General features: G+C 40.3%; 1 protein-coding gene across 14 annotated transcripts in view; it reads right to left on the reverse strand.

The window, feature by feature from the left end:
• Positions 1 to 27,626, reverse strand: part of fbrsl1 (fibrosin-like 1) — a 228,217-nt gene that overhangs the window by 16,550 nt on the left and 184,041 nt on the right. For all 14 annotated transcript variants that reach the window (XM_079483064.1, XM_079483063.1, XM_079483061.1 and 11 more), the window contains one exon: positions 14,365 to 14,413. In XM_079483064.1, coding sequence (XP_079339190.1) covers positions 14,365 to 14,413 — 49 coding nt within the window. The remainder of the gene's footprint in view (positions 1 to 14,364; positions 14,414 to 27,626) is intronic.

Genomic DNA, 27,626 nt, shown 5'->3' on the forward strand with positions numbered 1-27,626 from the left:
TTAGACGCACAGACAAGAGACCCCTCAGGAACACCCACAGATTTGTAGAGGTCGAAGGTCACATTCAGAGGAGGGAGCAACACTCCCTAAGGACGTGTTGGCATCCCTGTTCAGCAGATGACACGTCAGCGGACTATTGATCTACCCTCTCCCCCTGCTGTTTCTCTCATGGTACGATCCCTCAGGGGACTTTGGCCTCAACACGTGCCTGCTGCAGCTCAAACCACCACCGTTGCGGATAGGGGCGAGTTCTAATGACGGATGGTTCTAGGAGAAGTGAGGTGACCCCAGCATTGCCCAACAGCTGTCTCACTCAGATATCCTTGAACTATGACCTCACTTTAGGCTTGACAGCAGTCTTGGAACATCTGGAGGGCTGCCGTTCTCTACATATTATACACAGAGAGATGATGAAAGAGATGGCTCTTGCTACCAGAGGAAATTTATTCTAGAGTTTAGAGAAATAGTCATCTTTCATTTAAGCGGACTAAAATGTTAAAATGTTATAAAAACATTTAATAACCAATCTGATCAATGTGTACATGTTATAAAATGACTTGATACTACAAGCTGCGTATTTGCAGCATCCATGCATATATGCTCATATATCAACTTCAACTTATTCTGTAAAACAAATTTTGGGCAATATTAACCCAGAAACCATAAAAAGATTAATACAAGGGGAATCATACACTGGCACATTTACATAATGCAGTCGTATCGTATATCAGACAGTACGCTGTCAAGGGCACCAGTTAGGAAGCAAGCCCATGCGTGGTTCTGGATGAGGCCATGCCCTTTTTACAATATTTTCAACAGTCTCCTGTTGCTCATGCAAATGGGTGTTACGAACCCCTCTTTAAAGATGGCTACGTAAGGGTTACATAACATAAAAAGACACATGAAACTTAAGTGCGCTGCGTCAACATTTATTTTAAACTCAATACACGCAAAAAACACGTATCTAAACAAATAAGCAAAATAAGTAAGACAAATATCAACTACCAATACAAATAAAAACAAACGGATACTTCACAAATATGAAGGCGACAAGCATTTAACAAGGACGGTAACTTAAACAAAAGAGGACAATAACTTCACTTCAGCGTCCTTTTATAGGATCAGCATCAAGTCCAACGAGATGCAGGTGTACAATGACCCGCAGGTGCGCACCTAGCAATCAACTCAGACACAGAGTAAAAGAGTCATGACGTCATCGAAAGTAGGGAAAAACCCAGTCACAAACCGTACCGTAACATGGGAGAATATGGATTTACGTCGTAGTCTGCCTCTGTTTTATATTTAATAAAAACAGCTCATATGCAAATTAGGTCTTTAAATAAATCAGCAGGGAATGCAAATTCTCCAAATGACCAGGGACCAACGGTGATTATTGCACACACACACAAAGTCTAATGATACACATTGTGAGCTCATTTCCCTCTGTGGTATCTCTTCATCTTTACTTCATCTAAACATTAATGCTCAGGCAAAATGAACAAAGAAATAAAACCCCAACTAACAAACTAACAGCCGCCTCCAGCTAATGAAGTACATTTATGGAATAAGACACAATAATTTATCTCCTGAGCAGGTGCTACACGGAGATCTACCATCTTTTCATAGATTCGCTGCATCTAGGAAATTTACACCTCTTTACCAGTCAAATCCACTGAGAACTGCATTGCATTGTGCCAACCGAAAACAAAGAATGCCAAAACAACGCAACTGGGTGGGTTCTACTAGACTCTGGCTTCCAAGATGGTAATTATCATTGTGAGTATTAGCTCATAGCTAATGTAAAAAAAAAAGGTGCAGATCAAATTCATTTTAAAGCGTCTGCCAAATGCATACATGTAAAATATCGTATAAACAGACATACAGTTCTTTCTTCTGGACTTGTTTAGCTTTAGCTCTTCTAAATCCACCATCACTGAGATCTGACACGTAAAAACAGACTGTGCATTTGAAGACGTTTCAAGGGCCAATGACAGCTGGTGCGAAGACATCAGTCCTCTATTTCCATCTCTGTTCAGGACAGGGTGAGGTGGCACCAGAGCTCTCTGGGTGTTAAGCTGCAACATGTTGGATGATGAAGCCCACACAGAAAATCTGTGAGCGCCTACTGTTCATTTCGGAGATCTGGACGCTTTCCATGGCCTCCGTGAACCGCTGCTTCCCCATGCTGGGAACAGACTCTCACTGCCCCCATATGGCTCAGGCAGCATATGCCATCCTGTTCCATGCCATTCGTGATTACTGATGGACAAGAGGGAAGACCGCCAGACAAAATGTACGTTTAACTTTATTTAGCCTGGTTAATGGTGTTGATTGGCAAAATGAGGTGCTGTCCCAGAGGAAAGTTAATTGATCTGAATTTGCTCCTTGCAAATATATTGGAAATATATTTTTTTGTAAAATACAAAACTAAAATGTTAAAGTATAGAGCTGTAATATGAAAAGTAAGCTTAATCGCTTCTTTTTGGAGTATTCAAATCTGAGGGAAATCACTATTGTCTTGCAGAAACAATAGAGACATTAATAGCATCCCATTTGTGATTTGACTGTCCTATGGGATGACTTGAGTAACAAACAAAATGTCCAATTAACTTCCTTTAATTGGCTCTAACATTCAAAGCTATGAAAAACTGTCATTCTGCCATTGGAAACTACACTAGGCATTCTGTCTTTAGTGGTGTTAAAATGCAGCACGTCAAAGGGATTCGTTTTATGATGGCGATAAAAATACAAGCTCTTCACTAATCTATACGTGCCTCTGATGTGGGTTGGGCATTTCCAAACGTCCCAGATTGTTTGTGCCGTGCCACGTTGTGCCCAAACGGCTCATCATTTCATTAATTAGCTTGAGCTGCACGGTTGGCAAACGCGGCAGGCACGGCAGCAGCTGTCTGGATTGATTAGAGAAGAGGACCCAGCGCTGCAATTATCTAGATGACTGCAGACAATGGCTGTCTGCTCTAATAAAGATTCGTCTTATGGCTCAGCAGGGTGTTGGAACCAGTAGAGATTCAATACAACAGACGAATCGTGATTCCTAGTCCTTTGACATTTGGAGTCAAGAGCAAAATACAAGACCCACCCGCAAGTGGCCACACACAACTGCAAGTTCTAAACTAAAGCAGTAAAGAAACATTCTTTGTTCTTATTAGATTAATGTGTATGAACATACATTGTATACACTCTACACAATCTATATCCACTACACATTCTCCACCAAATATTCTATATTCGAAACACCATAGCATTTGAAAAATATATTTACTACGTACCATGGTAAGTCTGCACATTCTAAACTCTCCAAACATTATATACCCTCCACATATTACAGTATATACTATCTAATCTCTACACATTTTATAACTAAACTACAGTCTCTAACAGTTCTATAGCCTCTACATATGATATACTATACAAACTCAATAAATTCTATAAACTACACTCCCTAAACATTCTATAGCCTCTACATATTATATACTATCTAAACTCAAAACATTCTATAAACTACACTCCCTAAACATTCTATAGCCTCTACATATTATATAGACTTTAAACATATTATAACCTCTTAACATTCTATACATTTCTGATGAGGTAAGTCAATAAAATTGCAAAACACTATAGCATCTGAAAAATATAGTTACTGAATATCATGATCAAAAGCATAATCTAAGTATTTTTATAGGCCATGAACAGCAAAAAACTAACAAATTCTACATGAAGAACAGCCAACTATAGAACATTCTGGAATGGCATCCCATTCTCTCTCCGGTTCTCCTTCTCTGGTTTCCTTCCAGCCGGCTCTCAGCCTCGCTTCACAGGGCAGCGCCAGGCTCAGCATGGGCAATAATTCCACCTCAGCATGTCAGCTTTATTTAGCTGCATAATGCCCTTACAAACCCAACAATACCTCTTTGTTACCCTGCAGGAGAGCATCCTCTATTAGCACTGCCAGCTGCTTTTGCCCTGATTTACAGGCTGTACAGAAAAGCGGGAGGTGAAAAGGAGGAGAAAAGGCAAAAAATAAAAAGAGTAAAAACAGGCTAAACTACATGGGCTAAAGCCATTCAGGGTGGCGTGAATTTTGCCATGGGAGAGTATAAATAAAGGTGATTAAACAACAATGCTATCAGGCATAGACCGGCTTTATACCTGCATCACACTGTGTGGATATAATATCATCTTTCAGCAAGTAACTGATTACTTTGTGGAAATGGATGAATGGGAATCATTCAACGGCCCAAGTAGCATAACACAGTTCTGAAAGAACTCTTGTGCTTTCTTGCCCCTCCTCCTGTGTACCTGGAACTGGATTTCCTACCATGGTGAACCCGCAAGAACAATCCCAGTTTGACAGACCTTCTTTTGCCTGTCACACTTGACCTGTTGTTTTGACGTTGCGGCTATAGTGGCAAGGTGGTGTAAAAGAAAATTGTAAATATTTTCATATGGATCATATTCCTTGAAGTGCTTTTCACTTAACTTCTTGTGCAAAAAAAATGTGTGTGGACGGAAACTTCTATTCCTGGTTAGTATGCAAACACACACACAAAGTGCACATGTGAACGACTGCATGCATACAAACACAAACGTTTAGTGCCTTTTTTTCCAAACATCTTATGATTTTTCCCCCTCCCTAATAACTGGCCTTGTGACTTCATTATGAAATATTACAGCCACCTCAAGGAAAGGGATATCTCCATATCTTCATGCCAAATTAAACTGAATAATCAGCACAACTGACTGTATCTCTCATAGCGTGACTTAATGGAAAATAGATAAAACTTTATTAAATACAAGCATGACATAAACCAGGGTCAAGCAACAGTTCAAGAGCAGATTGCAAACTATTACTCAAAGCATTCATGTTACTATGCTAGGCACTATTCCCATAAAGAGTTAAGTGTAAATTAGTGATTGCACCTATTACACAAAGCACAATGCCTGTGTATAACTACAGAATATTTTTGTCGTCTCTCATTCACGTTCATACATTGTGTTTTGGGTGACTGCAAATGTGCTATGTAGCTAGCGGCTAACAACCAGCTGCTACCTCAGAATCTAGGTTGAGCAATTAGCCCAGTAGTATACCCCACAGGAGCCAAAAGAGTTTTTAAAGTGACATGATGTAACAGCGATTTCTGTTTAGTCAACAAATTCACATGTATTGCGCTGCCCACGGGGAAGCTTATATAGCGACAGTTTTTACGACACTGATGACAATTGCACTTATCAACCACATGGGTTGTGCAAAAGTTCTCTAGAGATGTTTTAAAGTCTTTGTATACGTAATTTAGTTCATTTCTAATAATGCTTTTAGAAAACGTAACGCTGGAACACCACAATGGATCAAGTTAGCATTACAGGTAGAAAGATTTTTACTAGGACACAAAACTATTTTATATTACTGATAAAAGTCCCAAACAAAACATTCATTGTCTCTCTACAATCTTATCAACCAATCTATATCCCTTAAGGTTTAGTTTACAGGTAGCCAAGAATAAAATTAGGTGGTGTATCATATTAGTACTACCAACAGACCAAACGGAAGCTAAAAAGTGGTTTCAGAAATACATCATTTCAACACCGTTTGAAAAGCGACTGTCCAAATCTTAACAATAGCCAAGCGTGTCCTTACATGCAAAATTACAACTCTGAGACCCTCCTGGTGAACTTAGCCGGGACTGCTCGGGTCTGTCTGACACAGGGATAAAGACAAGGGATAAGGTTGCAAGGAAATATCAGGTTAGCAAATACAATGCTTTGCGCACCTTCAATCATGCAAGAACAGAGCGAAACAAAACATAGGGGAAGACGGGCTCAATGGGTGTCAAGTGTTTTAAAGCTTTACAGAAGCCTGGACAGAAAAATTAAGGCTTGTATATGATAAACATTCACAAGAAAAACCGCTTCCAGAACTGACCGTCTACAGCCTTGTTTTCCTTCGCTTCAAATTAAACATGGCGTCAACTCTGAGTCTGGCCGAGGTCTATAATGTTATAAACGTATGAAGCCAGACTAACCCATCTGTACAGATTATAAGCAGTACAGGGGCGAGGAAAGTAATAAAAGGCAGTCTTGAAGGGGCGAGGAAGGTTTGGAGGCGTGCCAGTAAAACTAATGGAGACAGGCCCTGTGTCATGACCTCCAGCTCTGCTCGGGGGGACCCGCTCAAACATGCATGTCTCCTCTAATTTCCTGCTACAGCTCTTTCACACACAAAAACACATACACAATGTACTGCCTTTCCAAAGTCAAAGCAAAGAGCCATTTATAATATGGTCCAAGAGCTAGAATATATCTTCCAGAATATACCACGGACTATGTACAGACATTGAATATGGCACTTCAGACTGACTAACAGTGTAATGAGACTTTAAATGTTCATTCTTTTACTAAAAATATATGATGTTTTCCATATGACAGCATTTAAATATACATACTTCATACTTTCACATGGTCATTGTGTCATAATCAAAAAGCAGCTGAATTTACATTGTTTGATGCAAGATGCTGTGTTTCGTTGTGTTTCTGTCAAGGTCGAAACTAAATATATCCTTTCGAGCAGAGGTCCATCTGTGTTCACAATAAGACCTGTGACATTGCAAATAAGCGAATAAAAAGCCTCCCACAAAAGCAGCATTTTAAAGCCGGTATGAAAGGGAGACCCAGGTGATCCATTCTTGCTGAAGAACCTCTGGGCCGTACTAATGTTCTCACTGTTTCTGGTTTAAATTCATGGTGTTAGTAAAAGAAAATCCATAGCCTGGGGAAGATAATAAAGCATCTCAGCTGCCCATGTAGTTCTTCGACTGGGCCCCCTGTGCTCTGTGACATGTTTCCAATTTACTGCCAATCACATTTCAAGAGAAGACCTCCAATACTTAAATTCAAACCCCTCTTCAAACCTACAGGGATTCATAACGTGAGCTGAATGCATTTGTCTAGCATATCTCGCGTAGAAGAAAACCCTACTATTCAAAGTTTGCCCTTTTATTTCTCAGGAGACATACTGGAATTCTTAGTTATGTTTCGTTGGCGTATCAAGAAGTTTCAGTTTACAATTCTTGATAAGTAAAAACAGATTCAAATGAGTCTGTAATACTAAAGACCTACAAAGTTAATGTTGATAGCATAACTCACATCATTCATTTGGTTCTGGGAGAATATGGCGAGAAATTAACTGAACTGAAATCTCAATAATATCATATTAGTTTTACATTTATTCTCATTCTTGTGTAGGAGAAACAAGTGAGAAAGATCCCATTTGTTTCTACAATGTATATAGATGCCATTCTAAAATTTGATTTCGCACTTCTACAGCATTCTAATAGAAAAGAGTTGTGCTAGTTCTATACCTGCCTGTCTTCTTCACACCTATTTCAATCCCGCCCCTTCGTGCTGACATATAAGAGTCAGTGAGGTCTTCCTCTAAATGACTCTTCATAGCTGAGATCCACTCCTGGGACCCTCTTATCCGGTGTCTCCCCAGCGAGGCAACACATCAGCAGGGTTCAGTGTCCCACTCTTCCGCTGCTCTCCAACGTGGTGCTAAAATAACAGCCACTCTGTGTCTGAATGGGGCCGTTTGAGAGGAGGCTGTTAAGAGGCTATCCTCAGCTCGGCGCAAGAGAGAACAGATGCCTGTTTGATTAATAGAAGACCACACAGATTGGGGATTTCAATTTTTTTTCCTTTCCTTCTCTTTTCGGCAACAAGAGGCTCACGCCGAGCTGTATTTGCAAGTGTCTTAGCATAGCTCAAAACGATTAATGATCGTCTGAATGTAAAGTACGAGATCTTAGCGCAACATCTTTCACTGAAGAGCATCCCTCTGCGGTTCGCTACCATGTGCTTATTTCAGGGCTAATTAGCTTAACCTCACAAAGCGTCTCAGAGCTGCAGGACTTCACTTTGATGAATGCAGATGGAATAACGCGCCTGCGGAGTTACTTCAACGCACAGACACCCATGGTCATATACTTACACATTACAACCTGAATGTAAATGCCAACTAAGGAAAAAAACACTTGTACAATGTGAATAATACTTTATCATAACATAACCACATCACAGTCCTCTGAACTCCAACGAGAGTGGACGTGTCTTTTTATTATTCCTGGTCATGGAATTGTATTAATTTAACCTCCTTCCTGTGCTCGCCCGCAAAATTCCCGTCTTTTTTAAGATCCTTCTGAACTGCTTCCCGAAATGTCGAATTCATTACAAGCATGTTTGCAATATCCATCTAGTCTTGCGATTCGCCTCTGCCAGTGACTGAACATTATCCAAGCTTCATGTTTGGCTACAAGCAGCAACCATCTGGCTTTGCTAGTCAGCATAACAACGTTCTCTGCAAACAGCATCGACTTCAAATACACAATACAACGAAACAAAACGTTAACGATCTCATCCTGGCATCACCTTCAAACAAGCGATAAAGAACGAAGCGTACATATTTGATATTCACTGGCTATACTAACCTCCTGATAAAAAACAGACTCTCTTGCTAAAAAAAAGATCTAGCCTGCAGCTAGACTGATGGTTATCCCATGCCTGGTGGAAATGATCACACTGGGGATAGTTAAAGGAGCTCCAGCAATCAACTCTTGAAAGCAACCGGTCATTAGCTGGCCCACAAGTGCTAAAATTACCCCGCAAAAACACAGGCAGATTTCTGAGGAGGCCTGACCTCAACTTTACAAGCCGCTCGCCTCACTGTAGGGCTACTAGATCATCTCAAGAGCACTGCTTCATCACCGTCTGGTCTCAGGGTGGCCATGATACAGGGTTAGTATGGTTTTAACAGGCTTATACTGGCAGCCCCGGGTAAGCTTACTGTGAGGTGGAAGCTTTTTTCTCTAAGGCGTTCCAACTGAGAAATAATGGCTTTACTTTATGGAGGATGAAGCTGGAATGGCTAGTCTTTTGCTTTCTGTGAAACATAAGCGTCAATTCTATTATTTTATGACTGGGTAAAAAAAAGATTCGATTTTGCAGCAGAAAAGTTCTACAGTTTTCCAATCTGACATTTGTGTAATTTTTTAATGCTTGATCTGTGTAACCCCTTAACACTGCTATGAAGATAAAGATGTGACAACAATTCTGCAGATGATTATTATCTTATGGAAATGTGGCAACAAATTAATAATTGTATACGTTTCATAATTCTCAAGTTTCATACGATTTCTCTTTTGCTTATTTCTAAAGTGATATTTAAAATGTGACATTTCTTTAATGTTGCTTTGCAACAATTGTGAAAATCACAACAGAAATAAATGTTAATGTTAATGTTTCAGCTACAAATAAGCGATACTACCATAAAGCTATTTTTATTTAAATATATAAATAAACAAATATTATTCCATTAAGTCAGCAGATTGCATCTGGGTCGGCCAATAATGCTGCTTACAAATATAATCTCTATACACAGTTTATTTTTTCTTAAAGTTCTCAGCAAAGTTTGTTGTATGCATCAGTACTGAAAAGGTTAACTTATAACTTATAACTATGGTGCAGACCACTGCCAAAAGAATCTCTACAAATTAGAGCTTCTGCAATATCAATACCTCATGCACAGTCAGCTTAAATGCACAACAACGGCTATAGCATTTCAGCAAATGGCCAGACGTTTACAAAATCAATACACTATGCGCGGCCGCTCGACTAAATTGGAATGCAATGAAAATGGAAACGAACGCTGAGATGTAATATTTTCAGAAGCACATAAAAAACTATTCTTGCCAGTTAAGTTAATAGTTAGTTACAGCCTGGGTAGTATAGCACTCTCTACATAAAGAAAAATCACAATGGAATCATGATTTAAAACATCATAAATATTGAAAGGAAATTTAAATAATTTATGAAAAAGGTTGGTCGACAGGGTGTGTTTTTCAGTTTGCGCAGAGCAAAACAGCGGGCGGAGGGAAAGAGGTAGATAGTTTTAGTAATTGCTTTTTCTCCCCTGAAGCAGCTTCGTGGCTTTTATCAAAAAGGCAATCTCTGTCAGTAATGGCTCAATTAATAATTAAACACATGTTTTATCTTTTCCACATTCTCGCTATTTATTTTCGTCTACCTGACAGGCATGACTGCACAAACAGGGCTAGCGCTATCAATAAAGAGGAACATTCATAACGCTTGCTTTCCAGAAATGAAAGGAAAACACACATGCTATCCAGCCGACACAACAAATGGCCACGCGCTCCGAAATGGTGGGGAAAATAATAAAGGTTGGAGATAATAAAGAGATATGAATGCCATTCTTCCGTTTCGGCTGAAGTTGCATTTTGTTTTTAGTGAGCCAAGTGGGAGCTAACGACATTTATGAAACCATCACATTCTGCAAGTAGTTCCCTCGTCGCAAATATCTAAATTTAATATATACAAATGCTTTGGAGTGTGTGTAGACAAAGAGCTGAAAAAGAAGGCGGCGAACAGGCACAAACAATCACCCTAACAAAAGACAATGACATTTGACTACCAAATGACATGCAGGGTTGCAAGCAAAAAAAAGTGGATAACAAGAACATTTGCAGACGATAGCAGCTAGCCTGTCTTTATTAAACAAAAACAGGTCCATTTCCACACGTACAGGTGACAGAAATCTACAAAATGACTGGTAGGTTTAATATTAGCAGCTAAGCTAGAAATATCCCCACCCCCAGTCTCTACGCTTTTAACGTCAGCTGTCCAGGTCCGACCCTGACTCCTCTCTCTCCATGCTCCCACAATCCAACAGCTGCAAAGCTGATTAGCTGGTCAAGGGGTCAACCTCTATTCATTATTTAATGGCCAAGAGGCCATGAACACTGCAGAGCTAAGGTTAGCAATACATCAGCATTAACCTCGGCGGACTTGAAGAGCCGCATACAAACACTCTTGCATTCTCAATCTCTTCCCCCTAATCCCTTGACCCCTGCTGGCCTCCGCTCATTTCTTCCTCCCTCTATTTTTCGCCCGTGCAGGAGGAGAGGGAAGAGTGCATTGTATATTCTGAAGGGCTGAAGAGGGAGGGCGTGTACAGAGGGGGTTTCTCCGCCGAGGCGGAGCAGGGAGCAGACTTTTATTGACACGCAGCAAATAGCGGGTAGGAACAAAGGCCACTCAACGACTATTGAATCGTGGGCCTGCAGACAGAGTGCTTGATTAGCGATTCGACACGGAGACCCTGAGCCGTGTAGCATATAATGAGTGCTTAGAGAACGACCCTGCAGCTCCCCGGGGACAGCGAGGAGGGGCGTGGAGAGCAGCATCCATCCTCCACGGAATTAAATCGGCCAAATGCTATCAAGAAAATGAAAAAAAAAGCCACACATAGCTCTTAATCCTGAATCATATACGTTGTGATAAGAGTCAGCGGTACGGACTGTCAATATTATTCATAACAGATCGGACAGGTAAATTTGCTTTGGTGCGTTAGCGCACAGGCTGATTTAAGCCTCGGTGGATTAAGAGCCAAAGCCTCACGGCCAAGGCGCATTATCAATTTGATCTTGTATGGTTGTGGCGATAGCTGTTACCCCCCTCCTTTTTTGTTGTCATCTCACTCTCTTTCTTCCTTTGTTCTACAGTCTTAATCCAGTATGTGTGGGCCGGTAAGTTTAATGGAAACAATTTATTAAGTCTGGCTTAAAATGCCATCTGCTGTTAAGCCTTCCAAAGCCGCTAAGCTTCCAGTTTGGCCGGGAGCTGGGGGTGCTTCCTGCGTACAGTAATACGCTGTTTAAAAATGAGCACAACGGGTCAAAATTAATCAGGATTAGCAAACCAGAAATCCACTTCACAAATGGCTTTTCACTGCAATCTTCCTTCCTTATCCCAGCATGCACCGGGTTTGCATGACAGACCTCACGCACAAAATGGGTGCGTCTTGGCTTCGCTAAAGGGGAAAATTAAGACCAGCCCCCTTCCAACTATGCCAAGACCCTCTAACCTTTTTTTCTGCTAGATGTTGCCTCAAACAGTTCTGAAACAGATCAACAACAATCTTATATACCACTGTATTAGCTGTATTCTGCAAATTTAATAAAAAAGTAATACTCCAGACTATATTTTATACATGACTGTATGACACAAAGACAGAAAGTCTAGCAAAGTCTATATTATTGAGGTCCCTAATTGTGTTGCTTGCTTCAGCAAGCACCACTAAGTATTCACAAACACTAGGGACCTTGGTTTAATCCGCTTGCATTCCTATGAAAAATTTAATAAATCAGACAGAATTATCTTATATCAAATTATGTGGAACTATTCTGTGCAAATACAAGAACAAATTCAAAATACCTTCACTGATGGAAATACAAACCTGGCACTGCTAGGTGGAGAGCAAGCCTATAACTTAACAAAAGCATGGCAATTATATAAACATGGATTAGGGAAAAACTAAGCATACGTTAAAATAATTTAAAACTTGTATGTCACCAGAGTACTTAACCAAAGGCAAAAAAATCAATCAAATCAAGCACTGGTGCGCGCCAAAGCTGTTTGGGGAAACATGGACGCATGCATATTTGCGTAAGAAGCACCACATGCGTGGCGAGGTATTTCCCTGTAATGCAATTCTCCAATGCAAGGCTTGAGCCAAGCGAATGATCGCTGTGCCAAAAGTTCTCCAGGGCGGACCAATTTGGGGATCAGAGTCGAGCTAGCTTCAGATTGGTCTCGGCGGACACACTGTAATGGGACACATATGCCACTATGCCCCAAATCTAGAATAACAGCCCAGAGGAATGTTGCATTCCATGGAAAAAGGGGCTGGAGAACCCACATTCAATGGCGACAATGGGAGAACGGGGTAATGATACACTCCTTTCTGAGTGCTTTTGAAGCTGTTTTAAGGAGAGTTATTATAGCAACTGGAGTAGCAAGTGAAAGGGCATGTGTGCCATAGGGAATTTTAAAATGAACTTAACCTTGTTTTACAATTTAAGGCAAAATTTATAACTTGGAATAGAGGGCCAAATGCTTCCATCTGAGACCTAAAAGAGCTTAAAGTGGAGTTTCATTTTAATTTAAGACCTACTACAACTAAAGTCAAATTTATAAAATAATTTTACCAAGTCCAAACTAAAATTTAAGTGAACCTATGTATATCAGTGGTTAAACAATCCCTGCCAAATCCATAATCTTCGTAAACTTCGCATTAACAAGCAAGCATGATTTTTATTCCCTTCGGTTTTAAATAACTTAATCCACGTATAACCACTTTACTTTTTCTATTCCTAATCTGGCACGCCCCTACCGCTTTCTGCGATCATTCATGTAATCCCTGTGGAGTGTGGGAATGGGATTTTCTGTGAGTGTAATTCCCCAATGATAATCCCTGAGATCCATGTTTGCGTGAGACACATTAGCAGGATTTTGAGTTAGTCTCTGCATCAACACTAAACCAGATTAACGCGCATGTTATGGAAACATCCGTTGACATCATCAACAGTGTCCGATTCACATGCCATCTGGTGCTCAAGTCATCACCATGTATTCTTAAAATTACTTTATTTTGAACCTAGACATTGGTCACAAGTTTTACTCTTCCTCTAAGATCCAAGTGTCTTCTCTCACTTCCTCTTATCTCTGTTTTCATAGAGCAGGGGGAGGCGGGTAAAGGCTTTCTAGAGGACTCATGCCAGGCATCACAACTATGGCGTTAAATCTGACAGCTTCTCTGAGCTGCGCAACAAGCAGAATACATTTCACAACTTAGTTCCGCTGCAAAGTCTGGATTTAAACCAACTCAAAACTACCAGTACCGCCTTCCTGTTCTGAGCTAAACTTGGACACACATTAAATGGTAACGAAACCGTCCACCTATGAGCACCCGATTAAAAACATATTGAAATCACACGGACACAAATATGAACTGTTTTAACATTTTTACACAATATTTTAAGTTGCCAAACCCAGGTCACACAACCACTAGTGCTGCACCAAAATTATCCAGTTCCTTTCTTCTGTGCTCTACAGCCATATTCAACATTAAAACGGGTGAATTTTTGCTTTTTAATATCTATATTTGTACCCCTCAACATTAATGGAAAAAATAAGTTACAGAAAAATTAACTGGTGTAAATGGAGCACTGATATGAAAATAGGCTTTATAGAGGACAATGGAAACATATTGCTTATTGTTAGACTTTAGGAAATATAGGTTGTTCTTGATATCAAGGATGCATCGAATGCAGATTGTTAGCACTGTTATTATTATTTTTTTCAAGTTACTTGAAGTTACAAGTTTACTTTTCAAGAAAAACTCTCTCTCACTTGCCCATACAAAACATTTACTTGTCCATGACAAATGTCTAGCCCTGGAAATGTAAACACATAAGTGAATATCCGGTGTTTTACCTTTTGGTGCAGTAGTTGAGAACAGCTTCTCTGATCCTACATCAGATGCCTGCAAAACAGAAGCGAAACACTATTAGACAGATGACACTATCCAGAGTATGGTCATGTCAGTGGAAAAAGTTTCTTTTTACACGGCACTTATCTTTTTGGGCGAAGATAAAAACATTGGGGGGCACTGTTGTGCCTCCCAACACATTTTCTCTTAAATAAAAAAAAACAGGCAAAGTATAATAAGGCAATATACCAATTGACAAAAGTTTAAAATCAAGAAACTTTAAGCTTATGTAACTTTACACGCCCATATTCTTAATGATTTAACACAGGAACACGTATGGATTGTGACACAGATCCATAAATCCTCTCCACAGATTAGAATAGGAAGAAGGCAATCTCCCTACAAAGTTTACTTAAGTGCTATGTAGACTAAACATAAGTATGCTTTTCCTTCCCCTCCATGTAGCAGAGCGTGTAGTTTCTGGCAAGCGGCAAGTAAAAGTAAACATGCCATATGCTTATAAAAACACACATGCATTGACAGGCAGGACGTGAGGCTCTAAATGAAGAGAAAGACCTCTTAAATTAATCGCACACTATACACAGGGGCGGTATAGAATGCCTGCACAGACATTAAGTCTAACCGAGAAAGAGACTATATATTTCAATCTTCAATTCAATACACTTGATGATTTCACTCAGACTTAAGACCTAAGATTTGTGGACGGAATTGTAAAATGTTGAAATTTGGAGCACTTCATGTTAAAACCCTATTAGAAAAGTCTCCTATAGCAAAACAGCACTTAAAATATTAAAATAAACAAACTAATGAAAATACTGAATCTATACCAAGCCACGTTTCTAGCTCCCTTCTAGCTTCTACTTTATAATTAAAGTGTGCTCAGTCTAATATTTGAAACCTTCCTGTGAGACCCACAGGACCCACAGCACGGCATAATTTCTGAGACCTCCGCTGACGTGAATCCTGGACTACATTAATAAAGAGCTCCATTTCAGACCCATAATTCACTACGTCAAGGGACTAATTTTTCAGCGAGCAGGATTTTTCACTACACAAGCTCTCTGTGTAAGAGAGCTGGAACACTTTAGCTCACACACCCATGGGATTACATGAAAGAAAAGAGTTTCAGAAGAAACTGGGCCCATAACATATGACATCGGTTTGAGCAGAGCCTGTTGTTAAAGTTCCTTTGACACGTGCCTTTAAAGTCGAAAAGAAAATGTCAATACAATCAGCCGTCTATGAAAGGTTGTCTTATGAGGGCTTGACACAAGAAAGGAACTGCAAGACCATAAAAAAGAAATTTATGGGGCCTGCATTTCCCAGTTTGTAGTTTTTTGCTAGCGAGCTAATCTGAACAGCAGCCTTTAAACTGCGCGTCCCTATGGTCTGGAGGTCAAGAGTCACCCACAACAAATTCTTTGCAGTCCTATGATGCAGGGGGTTTTGTGATTAAAGTAAAGAATGATCAAAATGAAGAAGAGAGGAGAAAGGAAAGAGAAAGAAAACAAAACAAAGACCAAGACTTCTGATAGACACACAGGGGCTATAACTATTTCAAAACGAAGGAAATTGAAGCCACATTGCTGGGAGCTAAACAGAGCTGGCGGGGCCGCAGGAGGCCTGACCCGAGAGGACATACGATACTGGATCTGGAGACAGAGAGGATAGGGCTGGGACTCTGAGACGTCAAAACAGCCCTCAGCTCACTTCTCCCATTGCACTTATTAACACGAGCCAATGAGACAGCTTGCTCTGGACCACGGCCATGACTCTCAGAGGAACCAGAGAGATAGATGGGCAGCGCAGAGGGGAGTGAGGGAGTCAAAGACAAATAAAAAGGTCATGGGCCTGTGTTGAGACCCGCTGCCTACAGCTGTAATGTGCCACTGGACTCTTTTAGGAAAGGGACGGGAAGATAGAGAGGTGATACAGGAATAATCCCAAAAGAAAATACTAAAACTTCATATATATAAATAAAACACAATTTACCTACAACTTACCTAAATGTACATAGTATTACAAGACCCATAACACAGTGTAACAAATTTGTGAATAAACAATTTTTTTTACCATCGACGATTCTCACAAAAAATATATTTTCACCAAATCTTTTTTGTGACTAATACTGTCCTCAGGAACCAAGTTCCAGATATAGTCACCCATCTTCGCTTCATCCCACCATCAGCTGTATATCCTGATGAAACCGCTCACAGTCTTAACTAACTCACCAAAATTTGGTCTAAATACTGATACATCGAAAAAATGATATAAGCTCAAAATTAACTTGAGCTAAATAAAAATATTGATGCTACAAGAAAATAAATATTACCACAATAATTAGCACCACAGAATTGGACAAGAACTACAAACATTTGTTGCACTGAGTAATCTAGAATTAATTCACTAGAAAAAGCTTAATTAAAAAGATGTGCCAGGTCGGTTTCCTCCTTGGCTCCTCTCTCCCCACGCCCCTTGGTTCACCTCTGACACCCTGCAGATTCAATGCCAAAAGAGGGTGGCACCGCAGGGCTACTGGAGGCTTCAGTGTGGAAGGTGTGGAACTGGTGCGATGTCACATTGCCGGGGGCTTGCAGGCTGGGCAGATGGTGTCAATTATCAGACATAGTGAGCGAGAAACAGAGGTAGGGGGTAAGGCTGGTAGCTTAGCCTGAAGGGGGCTTTCATTGTGCCCTCAGATTAACCTGACAGCAACAGTTCGACCTCTACAACAAAAACATACATTAGCATGTGGGTCGCACCTATGTTTTATCATTGTCACTGCAGACTCCTCCTCCTCCCCTCCCCATCAGCAATCATTCATCACTCATCCATTCGCCTCTGTGTGTTTTTCTTCCTTTGCAAAGAAATGTGTTATAACTGACCAGTTAGGGTTTTTATTTGTTGAAAAATGGTGGAAATCTAATTATTTTAAAAGTCTTTATGTAATACGAAAAAATGAAAGTCAGGTTTCTAACAACAATAATTCGTTTTTGAGTGAATGCAGGATAAGGCTCAACATTAACCCGTTTCTGCTTGTCTGGAAAGGGTGAATGTTTTTTTAAATGTATTTTTTATGGGCTAGTGACAGAGAATCTTAATTGCCTGAATGGACAAGTAACTTGAATAAAAACAACAACAACAGTGCGTCATATGTAGAATAATATGAATATTTGCATTAGACAGAGCTGCATGTTTGTGTGAAGTGCGTTTGTCGTGGTTCTGCTTGTTCGTGTGTGACAATAATCAATGGGGAACTAGATGCGATAACTTGATGTGGAAGTGGAGTCCTGTTGTCTGAGTGAATTATGAGCACAGTTTAACTTATGACACAAGTGATGGTCAAGGATTTATCTGCGACTGTGCTATGAGGATATAAACACATTAACTTCATCTCCAGAGTTCCACTCAGAGTTTATTTTACAAGCGTTTTACTGTTTGAGTGAAGCTATCTGCAAACACAAAAACTCAAACGTCTTGCAGAAGACCCATCACAATAAAAGTCCCAATAAATTGAACACTCAATACTGTTGTGCAGAGTTGCTTTTAAAAATTGTAGTGCCCTTGTGGTAAATTTATAAACACTGTATACTATTGTAATGTTCAAAAACACTATAGTATCTAAGAATTTTACTGCAGTTTACTATAGCTATAAATACTATAGTGTACTACAGTAATTTGTGTGGACACATATACCCCTATCGTATAGTAAAAAAGGAAAAACACAGAACTAAAAATGATATGGCCCTAATTTATACATCTGTATTTTTTATTTTGTCAGACGATTTATACTTGTGCTACTACTGTTTGGCCTGTGCTACCAAATTTTAAACCTCTGTAGCACCAGTGCTATGTGCAAAAAACGTTAACACTAATAATAATTACTGTTTGCTTTGTTTTATAGCATTAACTGAGGGTAGGCCTATAACCAAACTCAGGTGGCCAAAGCGAATACTAGTTGACCGATCTAAATCCGAAACAATTATAATGATAATATTATATTATTATTCAAATGAAATAGTATTTTTAATATCTTTCGACATGTCATTTTTGTACTTGGACAAGTGAATGACAAATGTTCAATGTCAATCCCTGATGGATGTTGTCTATAGCATTATAGACATCTATTTTCTCACTGTTTATGTAACATCATGTTAAAGAGGGCCAGCTGAGGGCTGATAAACATACCAGTCATCACCCTCTTAATACAGCTGAGTGCCTCACCACAACATCTAAATGTTCCTCAATTTGTATTGTGTGTCAAGTGTGTGGGGGTTAATGTTGTTGTTTTTGGGTGCGCTATTGTGGGTGAGATGTTATAATGTGGGTGTGCATGGATGTGCGATTGTGTGTGCATGTTAATAACTCTAGAGGAGACGGGCTCTTAAGATGAAATATTTAAGCAGAAGACCTGAAATGTCCATTTGATTTCCATTTAACCTCAATTCTTTTTCATCTTTTTTTAGGGTATGTGAGGTCTTATACTGAGAGTGCGCAGGATTGTGCTATTAAGTGTGTGATCTTATACTGCGGATGCGCAGGGATATGTGATTGTGTTAAATCTCACACTGTGCGCGCAGGGTAACGCCTGTAGTCGCCTGCTGCTGCACGCATGCAGTCACCCAGGCATGCAAGTTCCTGCTAATGAAACTCCAAATTAATTATCTTCACTGTGTTTGTCCTTCTCTCTCTCAGCCCCCTGCCTTCCTCTCTCTCCTCCTCTCTCGCTGCTCTGCTTAATGACCTCCTACGTACTCGTTTATCATGAGCGCTGCTACATCTCTCCCTCTGCGCTCTCATCCTATCAGCCGCGCCGCAGACCGCCTCCAGTCAGAACAGGTGTGTGTGAGAGTGATTACAGCTCTCTGGCCTCTCCACTCCACAGGAGAGTGACACACACACACTCCCACACCAGCGCATTAGACATGCATCTGCACCTAAAGCATCATTAAGATGATAATGAATTCCACTGGGTGACCGTGCAAAATGCGGTCCTACCCACAAGTCTGTGCTGCTCGCCGTGAGCTACACATTCAACGTCAGCCGTGATTGGCCAAGGGTAAGGAACGATTCCTCCGTTGAACTCTCGCTTGGCAACAACGAGCCTAGAAGCTCAATTGGAATCACAGCGCTGCTCCTGTGCTTTGCATATCTAAATCGCCTCCAGTTCCTGCGATCCCTCCTTCAAATTCTTTCCCTAATTCACCTCTTCCCCTGCAGTTACTTCATTTACATTTCTCCCACCATCACTGCACTGATCCCTCTTCATTTATCATTCTGTTTTAATCTTTTTTTACATCCAATGTCTTTTTCCACCTTGCTCGCTGTAATTTAATCTGTCTGCTTACTACAGTCGCTTCCACCAGCTTATGAGCAGTGATGGTGTGACATACAAATTAGAAACTGGGTGAGCGCAGAGCAAGGTGAGATTGTGAATGAGGGAGGGACATAGGAGAGAGAGAGTCTGAGAGAAGTTAAAGATGTGTTGCATAGTAACACTAAAAAACCTGACAAGTCAAACAGCGAGCAGGGTCTCAAATCAGCTCAGTTGCATAACTCGTAACATGCAACGTGTTATGCATTCTGACTTCTTTACAGTATTAACATGCTGGCTTCTCATGCTTAACATGGTCAACTTGCTAAAAAATGAGTTTGACGTAGTATTTCTGTGCTTGTTACACTCCCCCAGCACCCCAACTTGTTTCGGAAAGTTTTTACAATCAATTCTTCCGGAAAAGCACGTCAAGGTGAAAAGAATTGCCTGCCCACGAGCCAAAGAACGAGCATCGGAAGACCCGTCAGAAATCAAGATTGGCTGTTCTGTCAGGCTTGGCTGCGCTGTGGGTCTGCACTGCAGCTCGTTACTCATGCGATAAGGAGATAACGCTGGATTTGGACATCGTTTGAAACTGATAGATGACGCGGTCACAGTACTAAAATATGCTGGACATGAACCGCACAAGGTAAGTGAAACGAAGTCACATGTCTGTGTTTTGTTGGCAATCGCTGTGTTCTTGCAAAATGTAAAAACACGAAGGGATTAATGCGATGATGTGTTGTGTGCTCGTGCTGTAGTTCCGTCCCACTGCAAGCTTCCAGCAGCTCGTGTTTTTTCCGAAAATAATCATACAGCTGTATCTATCTATTTATAAATGTGATCAAACAAAACACTCTTTGAAGATACGACATATGCAATACTACTGTATGGTACTCAAGAATAATATGAGATTGCAGAAACTGTGTTTGATACCTGATCTTTAATATTTTCTGTATACAGAGCACAAATGTATTGTATTATCCTGTCCTCTTTGGATTGACAGGACATATCAGCCCGAATCTCCGGCTGTTTTAAAACAAACGGCCTATAGAATGAAAAATGACTTATTGACAGATTATTGGCCGATATATCGGTGCATCTCTAATATAAACTAATAGAAAAGCATCAAAATACACGGCACATCTGCCACCTCATAAATATAGATGACTCTGTGGATTCTAAAAGCATTTGATATAAACATTTAGTATACAAATATACAAAGAAAGCACAAACAATGAACAAAATAATAAACTTGAGCACTATATAAGGCTTTACTTCTTTGCTATCTTATCCAAAGTGTTTAACTTGTGAGAAATCATTTAGGTTACATGATCTATTAGAAGGTAGCAGCTCACTGGATTTTGGAATGCTAATATTTAAAAAGTTGGTTGTTTAAAAGACAAAATTAATTCAAATCCATTTTATTTTTATAGCGTTCATAAAATCGACTCAAAGCAGTTTTTCAAGAGACTTAAATCCTCCATTCTACGAACCTAGGGCAAAAGTGGGCATGTAAATCTCGCTAAATACTTGAGAAATGATCTACTAGTGCTGGACCTACTTACTTACACCCAATGTTCCCATGCTCCTGGGTGACAGACAGTAGCCACACAGGAGCTGTCACGGTCTAAAGGCTCTGATGGGCCGCCACATAGGTGAAAGCACTGGAAGATAAAACCTGGCTTATCAGCTAAGGAATCAGAGCCTGTTCTTTAGTACATATACTACAGATAAAGATCTTAGTCAAGGGTTTCTTACTTCTGCCAAGACGGCCGAGATAAGACGAGCAGCAAAGACAGAGAGGGAGTAGGAGATCAAAAAAAGCGTCTTTTGTGGAAACTTCCACTAGACGTCCTGTCATTTGATGATCACAGAAAACAGACAATATCTAATACCCTTCTGTAAGGGCAACAAGAAAAGTTATCTAAACTGTTCGAAATTTGTTACTAGACACCGAATTGCTCCGTGACATAACACTAAAGCATGAAATCTGAGGAGGACAGCAGGGACTCAGATACAGACTCCCAGCAGCCGCATGTGATTCATCTAAGACACTTAGAGAGCTTTCTTGTTAACCTTGTTTTCTTCAATGAGAACAACGTCTGAGTCATTCACAACCTCAGGCAAGTAAAAAAAAGGCAAGGGAGAGTTACTTTCTCTGCATATCTGCCTCACTGAAAGGCAAACCTTTCCAGCACACTGAATAATTCATGGATGATAAAGGGTCTATGCCCCTTGCTGGGCCTTCATCTGCAGGAGGAAGAAGAGAAAAGGGAGCAGTGATGCTGAGGACTGTTCGAGGTCTTGTTAGACACAGTGTACGGCGGTCTCACTGCGTGGTAGTCCGTGACATGCTCCGCCAAGCACTGACGCATTTAATGAGAGGAAAAATGCAAAGCAAGACGCCCTGTTTTCACCCGACCGTGGAGCCGTGTGAATCGTACATGAATCATCCCCTTGTAACACAAATACACATACTGCCAAAAGAAGCAAGCATCCTAACCTGAATCAAGGGGGCATTCAATATTGAAAAAATCCTGGTTCAGCACATCACCCTTGAGTAACTGAGAAGTCCTGCTGAGAAGGGCATGCACGGTGGCCCACACACACACACACACAGAAGCATTTGACCTCTGACCTTTCAGATGCTATGCCTAAATTGAAATAAAGGCCTACTGAAATCACAGTCCATCTACTAGGCAGAGTAAGCAGGTCCAGAAACAAAGTGGGTACCTAAAAAAGTTTAGGTGAAGGAAATGAAAATAAAGTCGGGGTAGAAACTGACAGTGTGCCAAAGTCCAACTCCTGGCACAAACAAACATGGTATGTACTATATAAAGGAAGCTCACAGTTAAGCTCCTGTTGGGAAGGAACGCGCCACATTAAGTGGAATTTACTTTTAAAGCAGACACCCCTGCTCACGTTACGGAGTGCTGTAATGCTATCACCATGCCACGGCCTATCAGCGGGTCACCCGGCTCCCTCAAGCCTTTTAAATCACCCCAGCGGCTCCACTATCCTTAAAATAGAGTGATGAGAAACATGTAAGTTCCTTATTGGCTTTAAAAACTGTGTATAAGCCAATTTAAAGGCTGTAAGATGAGTGTTGATTGGGTCTGAGAGCTAGACATTAGGGATCTGAAATACTTCTTAGTACTAGTTTTGTCTGATGGTGTTGAAACCATTTCATTGACACATATGCTATACTGTCATTAAAATAAAAAGGAATCAAACTAAAACTAAAGGTGAAACTATGCATTGTAAAGGCAAAACAACCTGGTGACACCTTTAGCAGTCATTTTTAGTCGTATAACATTTGAGCACACCATCAGCAACAGCAACAACATTTATTTAGAGCTCTATATAACCCGACTGATGTCTTTATTCAGAACAAGGAAACTAGCAGATATAGCTCAAGCATGCCAGACAAAGCCAGTTTATAAAGAGAACTTTAGGACTTTAAGCAGTGCAGCAGCTGCCCCAGGCATGTCACTTTTATCGACCACTAACACCAGCACACAGTGCATTGCTGCTTTTATCACCCCGTCCCAGATGTGTAGCTTATGAGGGCTGAAGGTGTATAAATAAACGTTCAAGAAATTTCCTGCGAATAGCAAGAGCGCTGGCCGTGCAAGCCCAGTGAGCTAAGCACATTGCGACAAAGTGCAACACCCTGTCCGTTTATCATCAACCCGACAACTGTGCTAACCTTGTGAGAGAGATTACAGTTCTGGCTTTCACACTTACAGTATGAACCTCGGGCCTGCGCATACCAGCAGCTGAGGCAACCTCGTGTTAAAAAGCTCCCGGTGGGGTTTTCAATTACACTTAAAATATTCTTGAGGCAAAGTTAGAAACCTAGTGAGGGATAAATAGCTCGTCTTATTTTACCAGATATGTAAAGAAATGAATTTTGTGAGATTTAGGGATGCATTGAAATATTTATTTTGGCTCATGTGATAATGGTTCTTACAAACAACTATTGGGCCATTTTAATTCTTGTAATATGTCTCGTGTACTACTATTTAAACTTTTGATTTTGAATCCATTTAATATTGACAATAAGGCACAAACAAATATGAATAATACAAATGAGATGGTCTCTGTTTGTACAGATTTCATTTTGGCAGGTACTATATAATTGTATCCATAGAAAAATGCTGGATTATGCAACAGATATTGCGTCACACCGTTTTTTAACAAGCTTTTGCCATGTTTTTTCTTTTTCATGCTACAGTGAATATGCCAGTGGTTTTAAATTGATCAAAAAATTGACCAATAAATATCGACGGACAATACATCGGTGCATCTCTAGTGGGACTGCTCTGTGTTTATATACAACGGTGTGTTTTTGATTTCACCACTCAAATGTCGGTTAAGGGTAACCTGACTGCAGCAAGGGAATAACAATTACTGTGGAAAGTGCTGTGAACATATTTGTTCATGTTGTTACAGCCTTTTGTGCTCAATAAACACCTGGTAATTACAGGGCTGCAAAATAAAGTGTTATTCGCACAGGCAAAGGCACATGGTGTGTAAACCAGCTCGACAACACATCTTTCAACTTCCAACTGCAAAAGAATAAAAGAAAAAAAGGCTCCCTTTCAACAAACTACACAACACCCTTATTAGCGAGGCATTTTGCATGAACTTCATTTAAGAAACGTTGATATCAGTTGGAACAAGCGCTGCCAATTAGCACCTGTATGCTGAAGTATTTTTACATTGTTGAAAAGTGTAATAAAGCCTTCGGAGAGAGCAGGGTGTGTGTGGGCGCAGTATGCGAGCTGATTTACAAGAGACCCAGTGGAAGAAAATTAAAAGTTCCATCGGCTGCCAAGAAAGCAATGCGTAAAATTGTTCACTGTGGATTAAATATAATGAAGCAAGTAAATGCATCTTTGTCTGACATGCTACACTTTCAATTATTCATGTGGAAATGGAGACAACAACTGGCAAACAATTTCCCCGGAGTGATCAGCCCATATTCTAGAAGGCACATGATTGAAAGGATGAATTTCTGTTCGTCTGTTAAAAGCTTTAATAAGTCTTTGAAAGCCTCCCATCATCAGGTCAATGTGATACAATGGAAGTACATCAAGCTTGACTTGAGCCGCAGTGGCAAACCGGACAGTGTCTGCACCTCTTCTATATAGACCCTGGCACAAAAACATTATGCGGCCAATTGATTTGCTTGACATTGGAAAAAAGCAGCTATTTACAAAGTCCCTTGATCGAGCAAGCACAAACCACGCCTTGTCAATCAAACAAATCGCCTTAAGCCAGGGTCTCGACTGTCAACATAATAATGCTGGAACAGCATTTTAAACACTGCAACGTGCATGCATAGGCAAACACACTTTTCCCCGTCCCTTCACAGTGAGGCCTTTACTCTTAGTATCACTAAAATCTTTTTTGAAAACTTTCAAGGTATTTAAAAACCTACCTTCAAGCTCTAAAGTTAGATTAGTGTTGGTGAAACCCATTCCTTTCATCCATCACTCAGATTATCATCCTAAAATCTCAGCCGAATGACATACGTTTTTGCCTAGAGAAAATCTTTAAGAAATCGGATTGGCTAGTCGTTTAGACATAGTCCTGTTTGCATATAGTGTCTGTGAACAGAGGAATTCCACTCAACACCCTTCTGGGATTGGCGGCAAATAGCAAGAAGATGAAAGGCGGATAATCCTGGAATGCCAGAATCCCTTAACCCGTCATCCTGGATCCAACCGCAAAGCATCAGTGAGAGAAAAACCCTTCAGCGAGCAGAGATTCTGAGGCCGAGAGTCGCTCCCTCTAACTCCAGAGCCCCTATTCTATCCTCAGACTGCTTAAAAGCTTTACAGCGAGAAAGAAGGGGATTTAACTAAGTGGTAAAATCTGTGCTTCACTTCGCACCAGGAGAGAAAGGAGGCTGGCGTGGCGAGGCGGGTATGTACTGTATGTATCCCTGCTGAGCAATAAAAATGGCTTTACAATGATAAAGCCCTCCAACCTTCGCCTTATACAGAGATCTAGCTGGTGCGTAACCCTAATAAAAGGAAAAGAGGAGTCATGTGATTTATTCGAATCAATTTTGAAAAGAACTATACTAGTTTTAATGTGCCTTTTTATTAGAATCAAATTGTATTCATAATTTAAGGTAAATGAGCTCAAGATGTACTCCTGCATTGTCTTCATTTACAATTACAATTACAAACAACGGACAAAAATATGTCAATTATCAATGGAGAACAATGAAGTCACTTCAATGTGGAACACATTATCCACAAACTAAATCAGAAACAAATCCCCTTTTCTTCCAAATGTATGACCAATGGCAAACTATCATCACCCCAACCCTGATCTGCTCCCTCAGTCATGACATGCTCCATTAACAGGTGGCATGCTCCTCATAGCAAATACAGCCACCTTGAACCCGCCCACCTGGAGACCATGCATCACCCAGCCAGAGCAGCATTGCATCAGCATTGAGAAAATATCCCCAGATCAAACAAATACCAGCGTGAAGATGACAGAAATAAACTGGGAATCGTCTCTCTCTCCCTGTGGGTAATTAAGAGTCTAACAGAAGTTTGCACTGTTGAGTCCAACTGAACGTGGCTCAATTATATTCCCCCAAACCCTTTACTCTATGTGTGTATTTGTGTAATATCTACCTGTGCCCCTCAAACCAAATACTTTAATGTGGCAGACAAATCAACGATGAGCCCACCGGGCCCCTTTTGCCCCTGACATCACTCCAACTATTTCTGCCCCCCATTCCCATTATGGCAGACTGTCACTTGTTATTGTTTCACCACTGGAGAACAGAAATGTCCACCTCCTTTCTCTAAGTCTGCACACTCTTGCTAAAATTTAACAAGATACACCAGGGCAGAGGAGCACAAGAAGCACAAACCGAATAACAAAAACAGGTGTGAATTATGGGGGGCTGGAAGGGTCTTGCACAGCCTAATAATAGCTAACCAGTCTTGTTGAATACATGACACTAAATCTGTTAAAATGTTCACTTCAAATTCATGTTTCTAAAACAACAAATGTTAGAATACAAATTTTGAAAATGATAACCCTCGGTCATTTCTTCCTGATGTGATCAAATGGAAAGACTACATAAAAATACATAACGTGCAGAACTAACATTAGCCACTAGCATATGCTTAAACAACACTCCCAAAAACAGTGATGACAACCATGAATGTATATGTGTGCATCATTTTTAATCATAGAGATCTATTGAATTCAGATTTTCCTCAGTAATCTTATTTTTTGACCGTGGTAAGGCTTATCTAACGGAACAATCAAAAAGCACTCCAGCTCTGGTTATTGAATAACGCTTTTGTTTCACCTGATGAATGAAATAGAAAACTCCTTACATGTGGCTTTGGAACATTACGGATATAGGTTTGAATGAATACACATGGAAGCACGAAACAAAACCACTGACAGTATGACTGACAGTTTTGAAAACTCTCCATACCTCACCTCATTGATTTAGACTGAAAACAACATAAACCCACAAGCAACATTGCCAGTAAGGAAAAACAATGTTTTGTTCAACTGTACAATTCAATTCATCCATTTTAATGACTAATAATTGTTGCAAAACAATGCTCGGTGTTTTGGGGTCTTGTCTGTTACAAAAAACCTGACATTAAAGCACTTTATTACCGAAACCAAATGCAGATGTTAGTCATCGGTGCCAAGAAAAAACAAACACAAGGAGCCAAAATATGGACATAGTACACATTATAGATAATCAAAAAGAAACAGAATCATGAACAGACATCACACATATAATTCGTTTTTTAAAGGAGCAAGACTAGACTTCTCCAAGAGCCTGATGAGAGGGCACTCAAATTATATGAAGGCCAAAGCCTTGCCGACAGTCCACTCAGCAGCAAACGCAGACCTGATGAGCTTCTT

This window comes from Barbatula barbatula (genome assembly GCF_947034865.1).
Source record: "Barbatula barbatula genome assembly, chromosome: 2".
Classification (NCBI taxonomy): Eukaryota; Metazoa; Chordata; class Actinopteri; order Cypriniformes; family Nemacheilidae; genus Barbatula; species Barbatula barbatula.